This window comes from Mustela putorius, unplaced genomic scaffold (genome assembly GCF_011764305.1).
Source record: "Mustela putorius furo isolate JIRA1106 unplaced genomic scaffold, ASM1176430v1.1 tig00000129_pilon_pilon_pilon, whole genome shotgun sequence".
NCBI lineage: Eukaryota > Metazoa > Chordata > Mammalia > Carnivora > Mustelidae > Mustela > Mustela putorius.
This window is the reverse complement of record NW_025421290.1, coordinates 24,211,084-24,229,248: the sequence shown is the minus strand read 5'-3', so window position 1 is coordinate 24,229,248 and position 18,165 is coordinate 24,211,084. Positions and strand designations below refer to the sequence as shown.

At 52.1% G+C, this 18,165-nt stretch overlaps 1 protein-coding gene across 9 annotated transcripts in view; it reads right to left on the bottom strand.

Moving 5' to 3' along the window:
* CCDC88C (coiled-coil domain containing 88C) overlaps nt 1–18,165 on the bottom strand; it is a 124,535-nt gene that overhangs the window by 6,491 nt on the left and 99,879 nt on the right. For 7 of the 9 annotated variants that reach the window (XR_006604137.1, XM_045071213.1, XM_045071222.1 and 4 more), the window contains 7 exons: nt 17,279–17,465; nt 15,490–15,635; nt 13,932–14,021; nt 12,396–12,631; nt 7,415–7,603; nt 4,645–4,710; nt 1,381–1,509 (listed from right to left, as the gene is read on the bottom strand). Coding sequence is in view for 8 of the 9 variants with exons in the window: in XM_045071213.1 (XP_044927148.1) it covers nt 1,381–1,509; nt 4,645–4,710; nt 7,415–7,603; nt 12,396–12,631; nt 13,932–14,021; nt 15,490–15,635; nt 17,279–17,465 (1,043 nt within the window). In the remaining variant the exon portion in view is untranslated. Of the gene's footprint in view, nt 1–1,380; nt 1,510–4,644; nt 4,711–7,414; nt 7,604–9,513; nt 9,863–12,395; nt 12,632–13,931; nt 14,022–15,489; nt 15,636–17,278; nt 17,466–18,165 lie in introns of those variants that run through there. The other 2 variants (XM_045071218.1, XM_045071244.1) reach the window with 2 other exon arrangements.

Genomic DNA, 18,165 nt, shown 5'->3' with positions numbered 1-18,165 from the left:
GTCTCAGGGCTGTGAGTTCAAGGCTCATATTAAGCCCACTTAAAAAAAAAATTTTTTTTTTTTTGAGAGTTTCAGAATTTCAGTCTGGCATTTGTTATTTTTATTTAAATTCAATTAACATATAGTATGTTATTCGTTTCAGAGATAGAGGTCTGTGATTCATAGTTGTATGTCACACCCAGTGTTCATTCCATCACGTGCCCTCCTTAATGCCCATCACCCAGTTACCCCATCCCCCCAACCCCTCCCCTCCAGCAACCCTCAGTTTGTTTCCTATGGTTAACAGTCTCCTATGGTTTGTCTCCCTCTCTGAGTTTATCTTGTTTTATTTTTCCCTCCCTTCCCCTATGTTCTTGTTTTTTTTCTTAAATTCCACATATTGAGTAAAATCATATAATTATCTTTCTCTGATTGACTTATTTTACTTAGCATAATACCCTCTAGTTCTAGCCACGTCATTGTTAATGGCAAAACTATTTGTTTTGATGACTGAGTAATATTCCCTTGTCTATCTCCACCACATCATCTGTTGATGGACATCTGGGCTCTTCCCATAGTGTGGTTATTGTAGACATCGCTGCTATGAACGTTAGGGTGCAGGTGCCCCTTCGGATCATGACCTTTATATGTTTGAGGTAAATCCCTAGTAATGCAACTCCTGGGTCATAGGGTAGCTCTATTTTTAACTTTCTGAGGAACCCCTATACTATTTTCCAGGGTGGCTGCACCAGCTTGCCTTCCCACCAACAGCATAGGAGGTTTCGCATGTCTCGGTCTGGCATTTAAAAATAAAGTTACTTGAGATAAAAGTGGAGAGCTCCTGGTGAAGTATAAGTGACTATCTAACATTCATCACTATGAGGCCCCACGCTCGTCATGTGTCATCCGTTCACTGAAGGGTTATTTAGGCCTGCTACATGCTAGTGTCTTCCACGGGTCAGGTGCATGCTAAGAGAAAAAAAATCTTTGAAAAGCTTCTAGTCTTGGACAACATACACGTCCTTTTCAAATGCACAGAAGTGTTCGTTAAGACAGACAATACTGTGCACTATAGCGGTTAAAACATGGAAAGAATCAAAATGCTGCAGCGGTGCTCTCTGGTCACCAGACTCCTGTCCTAATGGCAGCCCCACTCTACAGATGAAGTAGCTTGGATTCAGAGCAGGGGTGCTGGGCCCGGGCGCCCTGGGGCTGGGCGGGGGTAAAGGGATTCACTCAGACACCCAGGTCTGGGCCTCAACCCGCATGATGTGGACCATACGTGCAAACGCGTGAGGCAGCAGAGAAGCCTGTGTGTTTGCTTGAAGTATAAAAATAGATGAGCCCAGAACCAAAGACCCAAATACAACGAGAAGTGCACGGAAGCCAAGGCTGACCTACCTTTCAGGTTAAGAGGCGAGCTCTCGCTGGATGTGTTCCGACTGCTCTCCAAGCTGTCTGGCCGGGACACTGGAAGGAAGGGACACTCAGCCTGAATGGCCAGGGGCAGGTGGGCCCACGCCGAACCATCTAATCCGAGAAAAGCTGCGTAACAAAGCCGCTGTAACACTGAAGTTAAGGCAATGTCCTCGGGAAGGATGGACTCTGGGGTTCTCTGTGTTCTCCCTTCAGGGGATCCAGCTTCACCAACGTGGGTGTGAGGCATAGATCGCCTGGATCCCACAGGCAATCCAGAAACGACCACTAGCTTTGTTTTTATTAGCTCTAGCGCTAGGGACTCTGGCACCGCAAACCGCACTCTGGTACTGCAAGACTCTGGCACTGCAAGACTGGAGAGAAGGGATGGTCGGGGTGAGCCAAGAGCTGAGGTGGGAGGACTCACTCCCAAGACGGCACAGAGCTTTCTGGAACCGGTGAGACCCGGGGAGAGTGGGAGCCAGGCATCCGTGGGCCGCACACATGCACATGTGCACAAGAGGGTGTGTGTCTGCACATGGGCACCTTCACTCCGGTGAGCTGCAGGGGCCGGTGCGGGGAACTGGGGTGGGGGAGAGCTGGCTTTCCCTGGTCGTTCGTGGTCCCTCAGCTCCTTGCTTCCCCATCTCAAATGCACATCTACCTGCGAGGGGAAGATCGACCTGTACAGGGACAAGGGCCAGAGAAACCAGCCCTTGTGGCTGCTGCCAGCGTGTGCCCCATGCGGCGTGTGGCAGCTCTCAGGTCATAGGCTGAGCCAGCAGGAGGTGGGGGGTGCTCTACCCCTGCAAAGGGCAGCTGCCCCTTCAAGGCCAGCAGACCTGCTTCTCCTGGTCTGCTCTTCCAGGAGCCTTGCACCAGCATCTGTCCTGCGGGACCAGGAAGCCCTGGGGGACAGGGACTGCACTTTCGTATTCCCTGCATCCCCTCAGCACACAGCAGGTGTTGGGTCGAACTACACAGAGACCTGGACACAGGCCAACATGGGAGATGCTCTGCTCCCCATGCCCCGGGGACACTCTCCTGACTGGGTCTACAGGGCGCCGGGTTCCCAAGTGCCGATGCACTCTGCGAAGAGCAGGCATCTGGAAAACTCCTATTAGCAAATGGGGTTTGGGGAGGCGCCAAAAAAATACTTAAGTTTTCATGAAAAGCGTAAAAGCAGAGTAAGTCTCCTCTCTGGGAGGGGAAACAAAGACATAAAAAATGCACATCTCTCTTTTAAATTTTTTTTTTTTTTTTTTTTTTTTTTAAGATTTTATTTATTTATTTGACAGAGAGAGATCACAAGTAGGCAGGGAGGCAGGCAGAGATAGAGAGGAGGAAGCAGGCTCCCTGCTGAGCAGAGAGCCCGATGCGGGGCTCGATCCCAGGACCCTGAGATCATGACCTGAGCCGAAGGCAGCGGCTTAACCCACTGAGCCACCCAGGCGCCCCACATCTCTCTTTTAAAAAGAATGAAGTTTCATTAAGAGAAAAGGGTGATACAAATCAATAGGACCCAAAGCACTTTTTTTTTTTCTCTTTTTAAAGATTTGAGAGAGGAGTGCGAAGAGCATGGTGGGAGGGAAGCCACGGGAGAAGCAGGCTCCCTGCTCAGCCCAATGCAGGACTCGATCCTCAGACCCTGAGGTCATGACCTGACCCTTAACCAAAGGCAGACCCTTAACCGACTGGGCTACCAGGAGTCCCCTAACTCCCAAAGCACTTTTGCTTTTCCTTCTTTTTCCTGCTAAGAAAAGCTCAAGGAATCAGAGTACCTAGGAAGAAAACCCCTCAGGGGTCAGCTTTTGGAGTACCAATCTGGCTCATCAGGGTGCCTTAACAGATCACGGGGAACAGAACCCCCGGGTGTGCTCCCCGCCCCTCGGTGTGCAGACACAGGGCCCGTGCATTAAACTGTTCTGCCACAGAGCCTGTATTTTCTCACGCCAAGTGTGGTGTCTGTATCTATCCAACACCAGCATCACAGAAGGTTTAAGATAATGACTAGGGTAGGAGGGAGGCCTGCGTGGCTCACTGGGTTAAGCCTCTGCCTTTGGCTCAGTTCATGATCTCAGGGTCCTTGGATAGAGCCCTGCATCACTCTCTCTGCTCAGTGGGGAGCCCGCTTCCCCTTCTCTCTCTGCCTGTCTCTCTGCCTACTTGTGCTCCCTGTCAAATAAATAAAATCTTTAAAAAAACAAAACAAGGGCGCCTGGGTGGCTCAGTGGGTTAAGCCGCTGCCTTCGGCTCAGGTCATGATCTCAGGGTCCTGGGATCGAGTCCCGCATCGGGCTCTCTGCTCAGTGGGGAGCCTGCTTCCCTCTCTCTCTCTCTCTGCCTGCCTCTCCATCTACTTGTGATTTCTCTCTGTCAAATAAATAAATAAAATCTTTAAAAAAAAAAAAAAAAACAAAACAAAACAAAACAAAACAAAAACAGAACTCACTGTGAGTTCTGAGGGTTTGTTTTTTTTAAAAGAATTATTTTCCCACCCTACTACGATTTTTGTTTTTCAAAAATCATTAAAACATAAAGCAGCTTTTTTTTTTTTTTAAGATTTTATTTATTTATTTGACAGACAGAGATCACAAGTAGGCAGAGAGGCAGGCTGAAAGAGAGAGGAAGAAGCAGGCCCCCTGCCGAGCAGAGAGCCCGATGTGGGACTCGATCCCAGGACCCTGGGATCATGACCCGAGCCGAAGGCAGCAGCCTAACCCACTGAGCCACCCAGGCGCCCCGTAAAGCAGCTTTTAATTTGTGAGAAGGCTGGTATATAATTCACTGTTTCCCTTCTGCAGAAACTTACAACATAGCTAAGTCAAATGGCCGAATGCTTCTAACAATTTCTAAGACCACACACATCTCAGAGCTATTCTAGACAAAATCCAAGTGAGAATAATGAGAGGCCTCCCTGTTGCCAGTGCTCCCAGTGGGGTCAGCAGAAAGTCCTAGCAAATCTCAGGGGCATTTTCAAGCAAGGGGAGTTGGAACCTGTGGAAGTGGGCTACTCTTAAGGTGGTGAGTTCCCTGTCATGGGAGGTATGGAAGCAGAACTCACATGCCCAGGCCCCTGGGGAGGGTGGAAAGGAGCCTGGAGAAACTGTGGCCCTCTGCATTCCCATTCAACGCAACAACATCACGTCTACCTGTTTTCCACATGGGACTGAGCTCAAAAGTAAAGCGCTGCTGATGAAACCCAGTCTGAGACGCCGGGCCCAAGGGCGCGAGGCACTGAGCACTCACCGTACGGCCTGTGGTTGAACTCCAGCTCCAGGGATGGGTCACAGAGGCTGTCATCTGAATTATAGCCTATGGTGGAAGTAAGATCACTGGTTAAGATAGGGTTTTCTGGAACACTCTGAACAACTACAGACTCTTATTTAGGAAAAGTACATTTTTATTTGTCCTTTGACGGGACAATCCTGCTTCTAGAAATCAACTCTGGGGGTGGCGTGGTTGAAAGGATCGAGATGTGGGCATTTTCATTAGTATGGAGCTAGAAAAAGACTAAGGAAGATCTCCATGATATATGCCTGGGGGAAAAAAAATGAAGGTGTGTAGATTTTGTTTATTTATTTATCATGGTTTTGCTTTTGAGTAGCCTCCACACCCAATGTGGAACCCAACGTGGGGCTCGAACTCATGACTCTGAGATCAAGACCTGAGCTGAGATTAAGAGTCAGATGCTTAACCTACTGAGTCACCCAGGTGCCCCTATTTTGGTTTATTTTTACAGAAAGAAATACCGGGAGTATAAACAAGGGACTAAGAAAAAAGCTTATCCAGAGGGTGTTTTTGGGAATGGAGTTGTGGGGACCAAGGGGGAGGGGGGCACCGAGTATACCTTTTCATGTAATTCAGGTTTTCGAATATTTTTGGTTTGGTTATTTTACACATTAAAACACACAGGGTTTAATTTACAGAGAAAAAAGTCTAAAACTAAAAACAGGAACAAAGCTTATTGTGTCAAGCTGTTAATGTTATCAGAGAGAAACACTGATCTGCAGTGAATTTTTAATGTAAAACTCTGTGAGAGCATCCTTAGTGAGATACAATCCAAGGACTAAAAAGAACTACAAAGAAAACATTGCTTGCTGAATTTATGGTGACGAGTAGCACTGGTAGGATTACTTTTTAAACCATTATTGCAGGGATGCCTGGGTGGCTCAGTGGGTTAAAGTCTCTGCCTTTGGCTCAGGTCATGATCTCAGCGTCCTGGGATCGAGCCCTGCATCGGACTCTCTGCTCAGCAGGGAGCCTGCTTCCCCTCTCTCTCTGCCTGCCTCTCTGCCTACTTGTGATCTCTGTCTGTCAAATGAATAAATAAAATCTTAAAAAAAAAAATAAACCATTATTGCACATTTTCAGGGGAAAAAATGTTTCAGGAGACAGGCATTCTGTAAAGCAAAGGACATGCAAATGTGAAATCCTGGAATGTTAAATCTGTATTGGAAACTGACACAAACCAGTAATATATATCTCTCTTCCTTTAAGGAAAGGGCCTAGAAACAAAGGCAACTCCACAGGGCCCAGATCCTGTTAAATTCTGCTCTCAAAGAAACCAGAATGACTTAAAAAACAGCTGATTCTAAGGGGGTTTCCTTCCACTGAAGCTGGCTATGTGCCCACTGGACGTGAACGTGGGAGTGTGAGAATGGGCTGCTGGGAAATCGCGTGGCCACGGCAGGGTCTGCAGCGGTGACTGACTTTCCCATGAGCTCTGTAGGTGTAGGAACAGCCAGAGGTGTTTCTAGGCTCAGACTCTGGGTTAGGAACAGGACCTAGGCTGACACAGTCCGTGGGTTAGTCTGAAGGGCTGGTCCTTGAGCCACATGGGCCGCTAAAGTCCAGGGGGAGATGGGAGTCCCCAGCCCCCACCCGGAGACCAGACAGAGCTTCTGTACCCCAAGCCCAGAGAGAAGGGGGAGGGGAAATGCCGACTGTCCGTCCCAGCTGCTACATGGCCCCATTCCCCTGACCCCCAGCAGCGAGCGACTTGCTGCTTCCAGGGTCAAGCTGGGAGCAGAGTAGGCCTGCGTGTGGCCGCCCTGTGCTTGTTCCTCTTCTCTTCCCAGGGGCACCCCAAGGGCGGAGACCCTGTGCACTCTACCTGTCAAAACAAGACTCTGCGCAGCCGGGTTTCAGGAGTCGAGTTGGGGGGTGCGATGATGAAATGCAATCGCCCTTCCCAGTTCTGACTCCCGACACCCGAGAGGCACCCCTCTCGGCTCCACCAGCTGTGGCTTCGGATACGCTCATGTCACTAGTTACACGAGGGATGTCTTTTTTAGTCTGAGGCTTGATCTTCCTTTCTGTTCGCATATTTTAGATTTCCAAGTGCCCTTCCCTTCACTGCTCTCCCTTATGCCAACAACAGACACTGCATAGTGGCCATTTCTGTGCTGCATGTCGGGTGACTCTGTGGTCCCACACTCGTTTGGGTCACTGCTGTTGGATGTCCGGGGAGTCCCTGAACTTTCAGAGGCTTCACTTGACAAGATCTGACTGAGCTGTTCTGTGGGGAATTCCTCAGGCTTATCAGATCGATTGAAGAACACTTGAACCTCATGTCTGAAGGTGCGACCAGGCACGGCTGCTGGCCCCTGGGAGAGGCTGGCTGTGTAAACCCTTCCCCGGATCCCCTTGTTCTCAGCGAAGGAGCCCTGCTTCCCGCTCCCGCAAGCCACCTCCAGGTTCAGAGACACGTCATGTCTCCTCCACAGAGAATAAGCCTCCAAACTCCTACCAACATGGGTTAGGGCGTTGCCTGCTTTTAGCCCAAACTGTGGTTCACGTCCCTTCTGGAGCTACCTGGTGCCACCAATTCCCGAACGGGGGTGGTGAGAGCGGCTTAGGATTGGGCCGCTAGTGGGTGAGGTTGTCCGCCCCAAGCCACATGGCTGATGGGCCGAAGCTGGGTCTATGGGATGGCAAAGCAGGTCTACAGCCTCAGCGGCCTGCTGACCACCTGTCTCTGCAAGCCTGGGGTCTTCGGGAAGGACCTGTGACTCACCTTTGGTGCGGCCTGGGTGCCGGGAGAGGGAGGTGGAGCTGGAAGGGGTTGTAGTGATGGCTGAGGTTGAATAGGTCCGGGAGCTCAGCTCCGAGGGCCAGAGCTTCACGGCTGGGTCAGCGGAGGCATCCGTGCGGTCAAGGCTGCCTCTGTGCGGGGACCCTTGCTTTGGTTTTAGGTCCCCAGGGCCTGGGGCAGAGAAGGACATTGAGAAACAGAGTGGCACAATCCTGTGTAAGGCTGGGCTGCCACACAGAGGCCCAGAAGCAGGGGCACCGGGTGTGCACGGACCACAAGAACAGACGCTGGGCTGCAGTGCTGACAGGAGGTCCCTGGCAATGGGCCTGTGGTGGGGGGGTGGGAGCAGAGAGGCTGGCCCCGGCTCCACGCATGGGTCAGACTGGGGACCCTGAAAGGATGGGACAGGAGGACTCAGGAGGAGGAACCAGCTGTTGCCAGAAGGCCACCACATGAGCTGTGGGCACGTGTGTAACTCGGATGCCCGATTATAAAGGATCCTGATGAAGTCTGCTCAGGGTTTCGCCAGGCCTGCAGCCAACGTCCTGGAGGTCCAGGATGGACGGACAGACGTGCATCCTGCCAACTGGTTTCATTTAGGATTTGAGAAAGCAGCTTACCCTTTCAGCAGCTTACCCACTTAAGAAGTCTGAACCTCTGTATGATGACTTTTTCCATTGCTTGTTCTCGTCTGCAATCACTACATTATCTACCCTGAACACATACTCCCATTAAAACAATTTTTTTTTCTGTAAAAACATTAAAAAAAGAAAACAAAAACCTCTCCCACTGCCTAGTAGTAGGAATGGGGCCAGGCTCTCTCAATGGAAGGTACGTGTGCGGCCGGAGCCTAAAGCATGAGGTCAGCACTCTTTCACACAAAGTCCCCCTCCAGGCACCCCAAGGCTGGGACCCGGCACCATGACCTCTTACGGGGCTGATCCTGCCGGCCCTTCAGCCACTCGGGGGTCTGCACTCCCTGGGACGTTTTCAACGCCCAAATCGTACAACTTGAAACCAAGGCAAAATTTGGATTCTGGAAGATACCCTTGATGAGAAGCAAGATTCAAGTCTGGAGGAATGAGTCGGGACAAGCATCCAACAGGTGCAGTTAAAATGAGGAGTGGAGGGGAGCGGAGGGGGGCAGACAGCACGGATGGCAGAGAAACAGGACGAGGCCGACAGCATGCTGGCGAGACAGGGCCCCTGAGGACTGGGGCCATGGGGCCCAGAGTCCCCGAGGCAAAGCGTGTGACAGGAAGCCAATGCCACATCAACCGTCTTCAACGGCTTAATAGGTATGTATCTGTCCGTACAGTTACTTTGTTTTTGTGGTGACACTGGTTTCTCACTGTCAGCACTGCTAACAATCTCTCCCTTGAATTTAAAATAAATTTTAAGTGATAACAGTGAGTCAATTCAAGCCAAAACATGTACGTGAACCACACAGGTGGACACAAAGATGTGGCAAAACTCAGAAGACGGCATGAGAACGACAGCAGACAGCAGACAGCGCAGTAGCTAAAGGCCTCTATCGACCAGCGTTACCCCTGCTCGGGGCGTGAGCGGCGTGTGGATGGGCTTTCTGTCCGAGACCGTCTAACATCCTGGTCCAAGAGGTCGTAAAACTTCATTCTGGGCTGACCTCTGGCTTGGCAACATCGATCCAATTATACAAACTGCTGGAACACAGCCATAAATCCTTTGGGACCCAGAGCACGTCTACAAAGGGCCTTGACAGCAAAAGCCACAACTCAGTGCTCTGATGGAGGAAGAGGAAAGGACAGCAGCTTTAAATTCAGCTGCTGAGAAGCAAGTCTTCAAAAAAATTAAAAAATACAAAAATCTCACTTGACAGAGGCCGTCTATTTTAGGAAGCAAAGCAACAACTGACCAGTTCTGCTTCACACACGGGCGCGACATAGGGCTGCGGGTGCGAGCGTGGGGGGGCGGCACACGGCCGCCGGACTTACTCAGCACGGACATCCTGGCCCACGGACCTGTGCGTGGATGTCCCGAGGCTCCCTACAACTGTGCTGCGCTGCAGAAATGGTCCAGAGGGTGTGACAACTCATCTTCTCTTTTGAAATCAGAATCCACGCTGGCTACTTTAAACTTGGCTTGGAATTGGGATCAGGAGGAGGAGTCCACTGGGGTCGTCAGGCCTTTAGGTACTTTTTTTTTTTTTTTTTTTTTGGTTTGTTTGGAGTTCAGAAATGAAGGAGGATGATGCATGATGAAAACACATGATAAAGGAAAAGGATTAGAAATCCCCAATTTCTGAAAAAGGGACAGGCTCGTTAGGAGAGGATGGGATGTCAGAGGAAGACCAGAACCGCAGGCGTTTAGAGAGAGTCGGATGGGCCGTTGGAGACTTGTCTTTGTCTTTGCTTTTGCTTCTCAAAAAGGGACTCTTTTTGCGCTGAGTTGCTAAATGGTTATTCCCCGGATAACCCAAGAGAGGAAGGGAAAAAAAAAAACAACAATAAATGAATGAAATGAATAATACAGCAAACGGCTCTAAATTAGCTCAACGCAGGCAGGAGGTCAGAATCCTGTCCGACCCAGGAAACACGGGAACAATACCCAGGACAAGCCCAGAATCAGGACGCGGTGAATCGTTTATGCTCTGACTCAACGTGACCAATGCAGGGGCGTCTTAGCGCCAATGCTTCTCTCTGCACGGGAGGAGAACTGTGTATCGCTCAAGGAGCCGAGGGCTGAGACTTTTTTCAATTTCGATGTGTTAAATGATTAAAGGAGGATGTTTATTAATTTAGGACCCGGCTTCTCTTACTCATCCATTTTAATGACAGGCCCCCTGACGCTCTGGGGCACGCTCCACTCCCGTTCCTGTTCAAGGGCCCGGGGAACACCTCACGGTGTGTTTCTGGCTGATGGCACGAGAGGGCAGTCTACTGAAGCACTCACCAATAATTCTGTGCATCTCAACCTCTTCTGACGGGACAAGTTTCAAAATAATGAAAATACCTCTTTTTGCATCCCCCAACCCCACACCACCAAGAATCGTTTCCTTTAAAACCTCCTGCACACCCTCTACTCCAGTCCTGTACTTCATGGATGGTCAGAGCCCTCAGCCGTACTTTCTAAACACGACGCATATGGACACAGCAGGGCCAAGGGATTTCTGATTTAGGATCGGGGAGGAGGCCACCGCCTTGCTTATTTCTGCCGCCACAGCGCCACCTGGTGGTCGGTGCTTGCGCCACAGAACAAGGGGCCCCAGGCTCTGGGCCTCATTCGAAAGGGCTTTACCTGCACATGCTGGTGAAGAGCTCCAGCCCCGCCGCCCCGCGTGGGCATCCCAGTTCTGCCAGTGATTACACTGGCAAGTGTTTAACATCTCGTCAAGACTCCCTTCGCAGGGATGATTAATCGTGCCCACCTCAGCGAGGAGTTGGAACTCCGGGAGCCAGGTAAAGCGTGTCAGTCAGCTAAAAGGAGCCCGGAAGGGATGCCCAGTATGTGCATAGGTGCTGCTGCTGTGAAGGGTTTTCCCTGACTTGCTCATCCGTGGGCTGGCACAACAGCCTGGACCAGTCGAGTACTTTTCTTCCTCCCCAAGGTTTCCTAGCTCATTAGGCCGATGGTAGTAAATCAAGTCAGTTTAGAGAATAACACACGTTGAGGGGATAAAGGCCAACAACTCTAAAGAGCTGACGGGAAAACCCAAGGCAAGAGCGCCCAGCTAGACAGAAACCAGGGTCAGCCTCATCATCGCTCAGTGGCTCTGGAGCCCTTTCCCTAAATTGGTCTCAGGCATTCGTCCCCACGTGTGCGCACAGGCACGCTTTTTCCTCTGCATTCGAAAGTGACACAACAGGACCCACTGAATGGTGCCCCCAAAAGGCTTGTGCTCACGTCACACTCACGGGGCAGGCTGTTACTACCTGCCCTGAGCACTGTCACATCAGCCTGCAGGGGCACAGGGCTCTCAGGCCTAGGCCTGGTCTTCAGAAAGTTCCAGCATCCTTCATAAAAATTTAAATTGCTCAGGGTGCACGCTCGGCAGGTTTAGGGGCAAAGGATCCATAAACTAATATTTAAAAAGTAAAGTTGAAAACTTAACAATGTTTCTGGCAATTTCTGTGTTTAGTTGTTTCTGAGGTACACATTTTCCCCCATTCCTTCCCATCTCCGCAATCCGGACACAGCTCTGATGGGTCTGATGGTCACCGCTGGCCAGGTGGGGCCTCTGACGGAGCGGTCGCAGGTGCACCCCAGGTACTGTGCTCCTGCATTCTCCGTGTGTCTGTGCACAACAATCTGAGTCTGTAGAAGAGCCCTCTAACCAGAGTGTAACACAACCATGAACTCCTCAGGCTGCCTGTGTTTCTCCCGGAGGTATAGATAGCAATTACACAGTGTACCGCTGACAGCCTCTCAGATTAGAGGAAATACACCACATAGGACTAGGAATCCATGTCAGAACTTCTGGCAAACTCCAGAACACAGCCATAAGTACAAAGGTAGGCAGGGCTCCATGGCTGGGAGGACTCAGGAATTCCTGAAGATCCCGTGTATGCACAGAAGAGGTTAAATGCACCTGGGAACAGGTGCAGAAACAGGTCCAGAAACAGCTGCCTCTGACCCTTTGACACACACAGCCCCGAAACACACAGCCCTGAGCCTGTCTCCGCTGCACCTGCGTCACCATTGGCCCGGGACGCTACCACAGCTTACGTGACGTGGGACGCTCCTCATTCTAAAATAACAAAACCGTCACAGGACGAAGCTGCCGATGTGAATTTGTATTCTCTACTGGGCTGCAAACCTAGGCAAGGAGGCAGATCTGTGTGCAAGCAACACGCCCTCTTCATGCTCCTACAGGCACGCGTGCGACACCCACACTCTGTCTCTCCTCCTGCCCCATCCAGGCAGAGCCCTTCCGAGCACCCATCCCCCTCCTTCGCCCAACGGCAGCCTGGTCAGCCGCTCCTACCTTTCCCCACGGGCCCGTTGAGGGTGTCCCGCTCTTCTGTACCACTGGAGCCAGACGGGGTGGCCTCGGGGTTCTCTGGCTGCAATCTGAGGGCCTGAGGAGATGGCGAGGCCGGGTCTGGGGACTCCACCTGCCAAGGAGGGCTCTCTGGGGTGGACTTCAGTCGTTCTCTGGAACCTTCTTTCTTTGGTTTGATGAGTTTGACTAAGGCTTTGGCGCCAATCCAGTGGTTCTTCCTAGTGAGAAGCAGACTGTTAGGAGGACACAACCAACCCTCGATGCCACTCCAGCAGGTCACGGGGTGCCCTGACGTGAGCTGGGCTTTCCATCATAAGCTGTTAATTTGGGGTTCAGAATGATGGCGCTCCTTGCCATCACCACGGTCACTGGATTTGGGGAGCAGGGATGGTAGAAGTGCACACCGTGGCGGAAATCCACACTAGCCTCTTGGGGAAACAGAACTTCAAACATGGTGTCAACTTCCAACTCTTGATTATCTGTGCGAAACAAAGCCCCACCCGTGGGCGATTTTTTGGTCAAAATGCCATTTTGGGACTGTGTCACAGACCTCCTTGTTTTCTGCTGAAGTTAATAGTAAGTGGGATAAACTGACATTCTTCAACCAGTCCCAGGCACGAAGGAGCCTGGGAGATGAGGGGAGGGGAGGAAAGAGTGGGCTGTTTAAATGAAAACCAGCGAATTTCAAGAGTAAGCGACAGAGCTGTAGCTGCTGGGAAATGGGGGCATTCTGATATCACCAAAAAAAGTTATCTCTGAAACTAGATAGTACTGTGTTTGCACAAAGCTCTGGGTCTCATCTGGGCCTCCATTTCTGCCAGACAGAGGGAAGAGAACCAAGGTTCAGAAAATCTGTGGTTCACCAGAGAACCTTACAGATTCACGGTGATCCTGACTTTGAGGCTGGGCTGGGTTGGGACTCGGAATAAGACTGGCTCCTGGGGAGGGCCTCCCGTAAGAGGCTGGCACTCCGCAGAGACTGGGCCGGCCCCACCGCCAAGGGGCTGCTGCTCTCTGGAGAAAGGACTGAGTTTGTGAACCCACCCTGGGGTTCAGGGAGTCCAGAGGCATCTGTGTGAGGCCCAGAGGTTCCCGTGTTTAAAGGGTATGGGTACACCAGCTTCCGTCCCCCAAGCAGGAACGTGATTTCCAATGTCTTGTTAAATCGTGAGACAGAATCTCAGATGGCCACGGTTCTGTCCCACTTTAATGGCTCCCAAACCACAGACTCTCTGCTCCCCCTTGCCAAGGGCTGTGTCTAAATTAAGCCCTTGTCTCGTCAGGGTCAGCTGGCATCCGCTGACCCTCCCAGGACAAGCTGGAGGACAGAGGGTGAGACTGAAAATCTTAACTCCTTCAGTCCCAGGGGAGGCCTGCAACAGCAAGGGCCTCCACAGAGCAGGAGGCACGGTCCCTCCAGGCCGGGCGCCGCTCTAGGTGGGAGCGCGTTCCACTCCACTCGTGCACGAGGAAGGGCTCTGCTCTGGGTTTACGTCCCTGACACATGAATCCACTCACTTCTTTGGAGCAGGATCGTAGAACTTGTACTGATCCATGATCTTTTCTTCCAGTTTCTCTTTATGCCTCCGCAAGGCATTTAATTTGTCTCTGTGAAGAGAGAGGGAAGGGGGTTCTCAATCCCATTTTAAATAAAATAGCATGAATTCATCCGCCCAGCCCAGGACCTTTTCTGGGATTTGGACGTCATCGTGTTCATGACCATCATGACCATGAAGTCGGGGATGTGTGCACGGAAACGTCTGGCATGGGTCCGGGAACCCGGGTACCCTGCAGAGTTGTGCTAGAACACTCAGGGACGGGGTGCAAGTCAACTCAAGCAAAACCCTCACCATCTAAAACTGAAGTACTTCTAGAAGCCCCAAGGACTTGCCAGCCAGGTCGTTCACAACACTGGGCATGTGGGGTCGGACACAGGGCTTGTGTACTAACAACAGCTGTGGTGAGGGGGAGAGGTGTGCCCTCAGGGCGCTGGGTGGGCATCAAGGTCAAGAGAGTCAGCTCTGCAAAGGCAGACCTCTGACCCAGACCTGCTCTGACCCTGGGTTTCTGATGACCTTCCCATGGGGGCAAACTTGAAAGCTTTGGTGGGCCAGACCGAGGAGATAAGGAGCAAAGCAGGCCTGGAAGGAGCAGGGGGTGGGCTGGGGACAGTAGCCCCAGCAGCTGGCTGCCAGGCAGGCATGCGCGAGGCCTATAGGGCAGAACTTCCAGTTTTTTCAGAGAAGCCAGGACACCGCGGTTACTGAGCCAAATTTGTAAATGTTGGGAACCAGTTCACATTTTCAGAAACATGGAAAGGATCAAGACACTTCTGGACCCCAGGCCTTGCAGTGCTTCTGCATTATCTCAGGGAGTCATGGGGGTTAGAGCCCTCAATCCACCTTGCCCACAGGCCGCCAGGAAAAGGAGGACTCTGAACCAGAGGCGAGGGCTTGGGCCCCTCTGCTGTGAGGCTGGCGGGGTTCCACCCGAACTGAGTGCTGAACCTGCAGTACACAAATGCCTCCACGAAGAGTGACAGCTTCGTGAACCTCCCGTGTGAGTTCTTTCCCTGAGATCCTGCTTGTTGGCACCGTCCTATTTTGTTTTGTTTTTAAAGATTTATTTATTTGACAGAGATCACAGCAGGCAGAGAGAGGAAGGGAAGCAGGCTCCCCACTGAGCAGAGAGCCCCCTGCAGGGCTCGATCCCAGGACTCTGGGATCATGACCTGAGCTGAAGGCAGAGGCTTTAACCCACCGAGCCACCCAGGCACCCTGGCACAGTCCTGTTTTTACAAGGGAGCTTATATTCCAAAAGCAGATTCTGAAGCTTCTGGCAGTAGGCACTGCCTCTGAACAGCAAACTAGAGCCAACCTCCACAGGTGCACAAACCCAGACCCATTCCAGAGACGACAAGAGAAGGATGTACTGGTGAGATGGACTGTCCCTTTGCCCTCGGGACACCAACGGGCCCGAGAGCCATTCCTTGCCCAGAATGTAACAGGTCCTGGCATGGGCACGGGGAAGCCAGAGCCCCTCGGTCTACAGGCATCACTCGCACACACATCCTTACATGTACTGCTTCTGCTCCTCATGGTACTGCTCCTTACTCTCCAAGTTCTGCTCCAGGAGCAGCTGGTTCTGCTGGCTCAGCAGCTGGATCTGGCTCAGCAGGTGATGATTCTCTTCCTCCAGGTTCCCCTTGAGACGGGACAGCAGCTAAAACACACATCAGCGTGTCAAACAGTGTGCGACCCCAGGGTTCCACCACTGGGCACCCGGCTTCCAGGGCAAGGTCATGTGCACAGAGACGTGCTTCTCTCCTCGGCCTGTGAGAACCTGAAAGGACCGAGTGTGCCACCGGCCCAGGGACAGCCGAATCCCCACCTGCCCCGCCCCAGCTGGCGGCCATCAGCCACGTGAGGCCACGGAGCACTGCCAATGTAGCTGGTCTGAGCGGCGACATGCCGAAATAAATAAGGATTCCGAAGACTTCATAGTAATAAAGAAGGGAACGTAAAATATCTCAGTAAGGGTTTTGGGGGGGGGGGGTCACACGTCAAAATGGTATTTTAGATATGTTGGCTAGACAGAGTAGATGATTAAAATGATTCCTCCCCCCCACTCTTCACTTTTTTAACGTGGTTACTAGAAAACATTAACTCGGGTTTGTGGCCATATTTCTATGGGGCAGCTCTGCTCTGGGCGAGGGCTGGCACACCTCTTCTGTGAAGGGCCCAGAACTAAGTATTTCAGGCTTCCCGGCTGGGTGGGGGTGTCTGTGGCAGTGTTCCCACTCGGAAGCTCAGTGTTCCCACCACCACTGGAAACAGCCACGGATGGCACACAGAGACCGGTGCGGCTACGTCCCCATCCCAGACACTTAAATTTCCGATCATTTCCACTTGCCACAAGCTATCGTTTGGGAGAATCTCCCCACCACTAAAACTGTACACAACAATCTTAGGTCACAGCTGTCTGAGAACAGGCAGCGGGCTAGATGCGCCCCTCGGCTGATTTGCCAGCTCCTGCCCCAGAGTACCGTCATGGAGATGCAGCAGGAACATCCCAAGCCTGGGCCTCAGACAGTCTCGGGGGTCCGGCCCCCAACCTCTTCCATGAACCCTGTGCCCCAGCCTCAGCAAAGGGGGGACCGGAGGCAGCTGTGTACCCTGGGCCTCGGTTTCCTCAGCTGTGATGTCCCACTTGCTACCAGGAGCTCGAAGGACAAGGCCTCCGAGAGGGTCTCTGGACAAACGAGAGCCAAGAGGAGCTGTGTCCCAGGGACGCTGCTGTCCTTGGGGCCTCTTGAAGGGGGATGGGACCACGCTGCTCTTGCCGGCTCGACCCTCTTTGCCTTTCTTATCTGTCCTGGGATCTGCTCATGATCTCATCTGAGATGGTTCTGCTGCTTAAGAAGACAAATTTCCCACCTAGCGCAACACATGGGACTGCTCTGCCTCTCTGGAAACCGGGGCACCCCCGAGTGAGCGCCATCTGAGCTGCCCCGGGAGCCGGAGTCAGAGTCAGCCACCCACGCCACTTCTCTAGAACAGTGTGGACACAGAATTGCAAAGGTGAAAGAGTGGCAGGGCTGGATTTGCCAGCTTGGAGCAGCGGGACTGGATAGGAGACTGCCCCGCTGCTCCCACGCACTTCCCCGAACTTGCGAGAAGCAAAGGGCAGCTGGACAGGTGCTTTCTGACACATCCCTGCCCACCAGGGTGGCTGTCTCCCTCTCCAATGCCTCCGTTCCATCCTGGCCCCTGGGCCACCCCCCACACGGTCTTCGAGCGCCAGCGCCAGCAAGGACCCACCAGCACCCCAGGCCCGGGGCTCTCGGCCGTGTCCCAAGGCCTCACCTCGCAGTGGTTGTCCAGCTTGGTCAGCGAGATGTCCATGCTCTGGTGCTGCCCCTTCAGCTCGTCAAACCGCGCCTGCCAGCGGCTCAGCTCCAGCTGGGAGTTGTTCAGGGAGGTCTTCAGCTCCTTGGCGTGGGCGTGCAGCTCCTCGTACTCCCCTCTCAGCTGCTGGTGCAGGAAATTGACCCTGGGGGTGGAGAGCCACAGGCCAAGGACTGCAGGGCACGGCAGGCTCCGTCCCCGCTGGGTACCCTGACCCACGACGACAGCCTCTCTGGGCCTCAGTTTTTTCCATGTGTAAAATGAGGGAGCTGAACAGAATGAGCAGTTTTCAAACTGTGCTCCTTGGGGGTTCTCTGAGGGTCCCCCTAGTGCCTCACGCTGGGCTGGGGGAGACAGAGTGGGCAGGCTCAGACAGGTGCCCCAACACAGCCTCACCGTGATGCTCTCTTTTACAGTTCACGCTTTGGCCTATCTGCATGCGTACTTGGAAAAAAGAGTTCGGCTGTTAACTTTTTTTTTTTAAAGAAACACTGAACCAGAATATTTTTGCCTTAAAATCATGTGTCTACTTCTGGCTCTCCTTCCCAATTTCAAACTCTTTTCTAATTTCACCTCCTGAGATGAATAAAGTAGGAGATGCCAGGGTATTAGGGAAATCCACTAAAATTATCCTCATTGTCACTATCATCCAATCAGGGCTTCTTAGGGGAAGATTTGCATCCAAACCTGAGACTACTGGAGGCCCACAGACGACATCTGGACACAGATGTGCCTGGTTCGGCCTAAACGCTTCTTTGAAATGGGTCAGCATGCCAGCACTTAAAAACCTAAAGGTCTCACATCCATGCTCAAGTGTCCTATTTCTCTTAAGAAAAAAAGTGTGA